Source organism: Leuciscus leuciscus, assembly GCF_965113295.1.
Source record: "Leuciscus leuciscus genome assembly, chromosome: 17".
NCBI classification, from domain to species: Eukaryota; Metazoa; Chordata; class Actinopteri; order Cypriniformes; family Leuciscidae; genus Leuciscus; species Leuciscus leuciscus.
Window position 1 is genome coordinate 16,220,192 of NC_138741.1, and position 6,031 is coordinate 16,226,222.

Here is a 6,031-nt window from a genome sequence, read left to right on the forward strand (position 1 = left end):
TAAAGATACGATAAAGAAAATGACATTTTCATCTTTTCACTTTCACATTCAAGGTGTATTTGTATGTGCATATATATATATATATATATATATATATGAAGAGTTCAGATGCAAAAGCCTCTAAATGCCATCTGAAATTTTCTTCTAGAATGATCATTTTTATCAAGCTTGTATATTTAAGTTCAGTAATTTCACTTAAATGACAATGAAAATTACCTATTAATTGTCATTTAAGTGAAATTACTGAACTTAAATATCCAAGCTTGATAGAAATGATCATTCTAGAAGAAACTTTCAGATGGCATTTAGAGACTTTTGCATCTGACCTCTTCATTCATTCATATATATATATATATATATAACACACACACACTTCACAATATTACTGTTTTTACTGTATTTATCAAATAAATGCAGCTTAGTGATCTTAATTCTTTCCCCACCAGTGTTTTTATTTTATTTTTATTTTTTTTAAAGGTGCCAGTCAGCGCCAGCATTTTTGATAATTTTCATGGACCTCATAGTACTTTGTTGTATGAATATTGGAACATGTATTATATCAAAAGACAGAACAGAGTCTCTGCTTTAAAAAAAAAAATAAGCTAAGAATTATTGTCTAAGTCTTTTGTCAAAAACGCGCTTTTGTCAAAGATTACATACAGATCGGATTCAGAATGATGATCAAAACATAGATGTAGTAGGTCGCATCCATCAACACCCCCAAAGCTTTCACAATCCTATAGCTCATCCTGGGTCGACATTTCATTCAGTAATATTAGGCAGTTTAGATTTATATGCTGTTTAATGTGTAACGGTCGCGTTATTTTAGATAGCCTATGCATCTGCTTACATATGCTATCGCTTGTTTTTTGCTTCTTCACATGTCTTTTGATCAGGAGATTCTGTACTCTTTCAGAAGATGTGTCATAGCTTATAACAGTGAAAACACAAAAAGCCGGGAAATTTCCGTCAATGGCGGGGAAGAGCTGTCTCATAAATGACGGAATTTTCTATCAATGGCGGGGAAAGTGTTAAGAGGCATCTTTCATCTTAATGTCCCCTAACTTTTAAAAAGGTAGTGTACATAATATAGGCTAAATATTGCATATCCTAAAAGTGGAAAGAGTTTGAAAATGTGACACTCACTCACATTAAGCCAAAGAGGTTTCTAAACTTACAAATGACCGCATGCAGGTATCACTGCTGTCAAAGTAGACAATGCTGCTTACAACAAAGATGCTGTCACAACACAAACACTATGGTTGTTTGACAGGAGAGCAGTCTATACTCAAATGTCAGCCAAGAAGTCATGTGTACAGACTCTAAGAGCAGTGGCATGGTTGTTAAAACACTGCTATCAGTCGATACATCATCTGACAGAATTCTGATCATTCAAGGGATGCACACATTCCAGATTTTCAACACGGATCCCTAAGAGCTTCTTTCATATCATGGTCCCATTCGTAAATACTTGGATTTATGACATGTATCCCACAATGCAAAAAGCACAAAGACCTTTGGCTTGATAAGTTCAGTGAGATCTAACAGCTCTGTTCATTCATCAGAACAATGACATGTGCAATGCATATAGATTGACATAACTCGCACAACAACAGACTGTAATGGTTCGGTCAAACCACAAAGGAGAAATGCTCATTTATGACATCTCCATTCAAACTGGAACACAACTGTTTTTTTTCATAAGGAAAAACAGGAAATTGCTCATGTAGTTCAGATGCCCAGTATTCAACTGAGGGGTTTCATCATTCAAAGACTGAAACTGAGGAATTTAATCACCATTCACAACATTGATTTCCCTGGAGTGGTTTGAAAACATAATCTCTATTTGACAAGATGCCCAATCACCCAATACAGTTTCAACCAATAGTTTTGGATGGCTAAAATCATTGACCGAAACAATGGCGTTTAATTAGCATTTTTCCACTGACGTAAAAGGCTAAAAAAGGTAAACATGTCAGCAGTGTAGATGCACTTCACTGTGCCCAAAAATGATGCCAAAGAAGCAATGTGTAGAATTTGCAAGTATGAAATATTGAGAGGCGGCTCATCTTAGACTGGTTTAATTTATCCCTTCACAACACATCACCCCAAATAGCATAGCAAGTTCAGTTATCCAATTACCCAAAATAAATTACAGAAACTTTGTTTTTGGCTAAATAAAAATGTTAATTTCGGTTTCTTTGAATAATAATAATAATAATAATAAAAAAATAAAAAAATGCATTACTACTTCATAGTACTTTAGGTATCAGAAGGGAACCCATCCAACCAAACTAATGCTATCTGACAGAATCCAGCTGGTAGCGAACAATGCGGTAACATCTAATGTTACTCAACTACATTTTGTGGGCAAAATCTAGTCACTTCAATAGGAAACCAATGCGATTGGGGGTTTCGTGTGAAGCCAAAAAAAGTTCCCTACACAGATTTTACTCGTTTTCAAGTTGGTCACGTGAATTTGAAGGGCTGACCAACAGAGAGATAGTTAGTTTGAAAGTGACTTCAGCATGATCTGTGCTTTACACGTCGCTACACTACTCACAACAGACAAATGACCTTTTTTTTTTTGGTTGCCAAAAGTGACTTCAAAACTCAGTATATATGCTATTTTTGGTAAGTAAACATTGAACGTAAACTGACGACCTAAAGAATATTGTTTCTGAGATGCACAATCTGAAAGTTGTTTTGATCAGACCCTGAAATGAGATCCTCAACAACAAGCTTGTGAACTGCTCTTCTGGTTTGCATTTTTCTTATTACTTTAAGTGACTTTTAGTTATTTAAAAGCAAAGTGCATTCTTTTTCTGCACTCAAATTTCAAACAGGTAGTCGCCAAAATCTACACCACTGTTTAAGCAAATCTACTTTAAAGTGAATACAGTTTTAGTGAGTGGTCTAATATTACTTTAAACCTACACTATACTGTCATAGTCATGTCTACTCAACAGGTGAGCTGCACACTACCACAAACACTATGAAGATCCAAGAACCAAAACACAGTGCGTTTAGCAGTGGGGTTGAAACCAGTGTACAGCAGTGAGGGTGTAAAGGCCTCCCATGAGCTCCTGCTGGAGTTGCAGTGCTCAGCACTACACGTGCTCCCGTGCAACTCGATCAGATGAGATGGGGTGGGGTGGCGAGGGGGGTTGAATCTGCCCACATCAGCAAGTCTGTCCAAATACACCCAAATGATCAAGGCACACAGGAGTCTGTCGGCAGAATGATGTGGGAACGGGCGTTTTGATGGGCGTTTATTCCCATTACCACCATATTTGGTCACATCACTAATGACATAAACGAGCTCCGGGCTTCCTGACAGCAACAGGCAGTGCGTTTAACAAACTAAAACAATCTGAACTGAAGCAAAATCTATTAAGATAACCTTTATAAATAAACATGAGTAAAGTAATATGGTCAGGGTGTGGGTTTTATGTATTCTCTAACTTAAACAACAGCAGTGTTTTTAATCAGGCGAGCCAGGACAGCACAGCATGTTAGCCATACCACAAACGCTCCAACCCTAAAAGCATAAAACACCCTAGTGATAGTCACATCCACGTGAAGACCATTTTAAATGTGTGAATAAAGCAGAACATTTGGATCTCCATTGCTTCACACCGCTTTAGGTGATTACACGAGCTGTGGGTTTAGCGCAATGCTAAATAGTGATGTCAGTCAGATTCGTGAATGAATCGGTCTTTAGAGTGGATCTTTTCAATGCATCGGTTGAAGAGAACAACGCGATCTCGGAAAGATTTGTTTACGACTCGGAATGTTACAAATACTGGAAATATGTTTACAACTTTACCTCAAGTCATAACAGTTTTATGAACAAGCATACGAAGAATAGTTGGTCTCAATAAACAGTGTTTTATTCGATTATAATGAGCAAAAGCTGAATTTATTAAACTGATTCATGAAAATGCTCATTTTGAGTTCCAAATGGGTTAAATAATAATAATAAATAAACAAACTACGTTATTAATAAAAGTACATTAGACAGCAATAAGTGCACACCTTGTAAGTCTTTATTAAAAAGATTTTAGGGGATAATGTCACGCCAGGTTGCCTGGAATGACGTAATAATTTAAAAGTTTGGCTGAATCAGTCTTAATTGTTCGAAAGAACCGACTCGCTGAAAAGAGTCGGACGTCCCATCACTGGTGCTAATGCTAACAGGCCACACCCCCGTCTCTGATTGGCTCGTTTCTCTGACCATGTATGAAAAACACACTTTACGGATATGGGCACAAAGTTTATGAATTGTAATTAATTGAAAGAATAGCCGACGTTATCATATGTTTCAAAGCACTGGTGCACGAGAATGCAAAAAAGGTTATAAAAGTGAACTGAAATGAGTTTAATGGCCGCTCCTGTTTGCAGTAGCACATGCGAGCTAACAGAGCACATGTGTGCATGAGAATAAATGCTGTTGGAGGCATAAATTTGTGTAACGGGCATAAACTCTCTACCTGTTTGTAGCGAGCTGTTGGTGGGATTATTAGGAGGGCATGCGTTCCTCTTCGTCCATGGGTTCACTGTCGGCGGAGGAGCCTCGATCACTTTCTTCTTGGCAGTTTCTGCTTTGTGGCTTGATGCATTCTGCTCGTTCTCCTTGTCGTTCGTGCTGTCCGTGCTTAACCCATCCGCTTTGCTTTCCATGTCCCCCTGTTTTTGATGTTTAGAGTCGACCTGAGGAGGATCCTGCTGCCCCTCCTCGTGGCTCGCTCGATCAGGTTTCTTGGGTCGATCCGCGTCCGACTTGTTTTGGTTCCCTTCGCCCAAACAACTGACTGTCACGTCCAAGTCACTCGCAACTTCAGTGGTCATGGTTCAAAAGCGCAAACGCCCACGCGTTGTTATTTTGTCACTATCCCGCAATATTTGTTTTCCAGCGCAAATGAAGAGAAAGACTCGGTGAAAGCTGTTGCAGCTAGAGCACAAGTTGACAGCAAGCAGCTTGAAACACGAAGGAAAGCTGCATCGGACTTTTTCGTGTTTTTTAATGTCAAAATGCTCGATCCCTTAAAGAAGCCATGTTCTTCGATCACACTAACTGATTATAGTAACCCAAAAGAAGGAAATAAAAACTTTGCAAATGTTTTCAACCCACTTCACGATTTGGCTGATCGGCAACCCACCTAAATAAAAGGAAATACTACGAACGGCCACGAGTCATTGGACGAGTGTGTGTCGCCTCTCTGTCACCCCTCGCGGTCAAACAGCGTTACTGCTGGACAGTAGAACGTGGTTAATTAGAGACAGTGTTGCCATGTCCACTTTTTTTGTTGAACATTCTTGTTTTATTGCTTGCCGATAGGGACAGTCGCCGGATGCAGTTTGTTTGTTTGTTTGCTATTTCCTTAATATTTGGACTGACCATTAAGAGCAGCAGTCAAATATCTGTTTGTTTAACTGTTTGCTTGTTTTGAGAAAAGTTGTATTTTCAATGTTAGGCAATGCAAACTAAAGAACTGCAAAGAAAAAAGAAGACTGTAAGTCGTTTTCCTTTGTATATAAAAAAATACGAGTAAGATCCATGTTTATTATTATGAATCCCTGTAGTTTGTTTTCCCTTTCAATTTTGTCTTATGTAGTGTACGTGTTATGCAAATTCATTGTACAATACATCAGATTAATAGATTATATAATTTTTTCTTGCAGTTCTTGCAAATAGGTTTTATGCTTATTTGGAGCTTGTTTTGTCAGGTTGCTGCTTTTTAAAGCACGATTTGGCAACACAAAGGCAGTCTGACGTGGCCTTTCCCCCACAGACTGTTACACAAAAACCGAAAAAAAAACCATAAAACGTGACATCGCATAGATTTCATCAACTGGTTTTGAGCCTTTGCCAAATTAGAAATATGAACACTCTAACAGAACGTTATAGAAAGCACAGAATAAAATTTGGTTGAGCATCACACCGAGGGCACATTAACAAGGCTTAGCCTAGGCCTACTGTTTATCAATAAGTAGTTGTGCTATTAATGGAAGACCGATGAAAGTAACA

General features: G+C 38.1%; 1 protein-coding gene across 3 annotated transcripts in view; it reads right to left on the reverse strand.

Annotated features, from left to right (window-relative positions):
* The window catches only part of larp1b (La ribonucleoprotein 1B), a 32,476-nt gene extending 27,260 nt beyond the window's left edge, over positions 1-5,216 (reverse strand). For 2 of the 3 annotated variants that reach the window (XM_082142625.1, XM_082142623.1), the window contains exon 1: positions 4,494-5,215. In XM_082142625.1, coding sequence (XP_081998751.1) covers positions 4,494-4,851 — 358 coding nt within the window. In that variant the 5' untranslated portion in view covers positions 4,852-5,215. Of the gene's footprint in view, positions 1-4,493 lie in introns of all 3 variants that reach the window. The other variant, XM_082142624.1, reaches the window with a different exon arrangement.
* Positions 5,217-6,031: the final 815 nt, after the last annotated feature.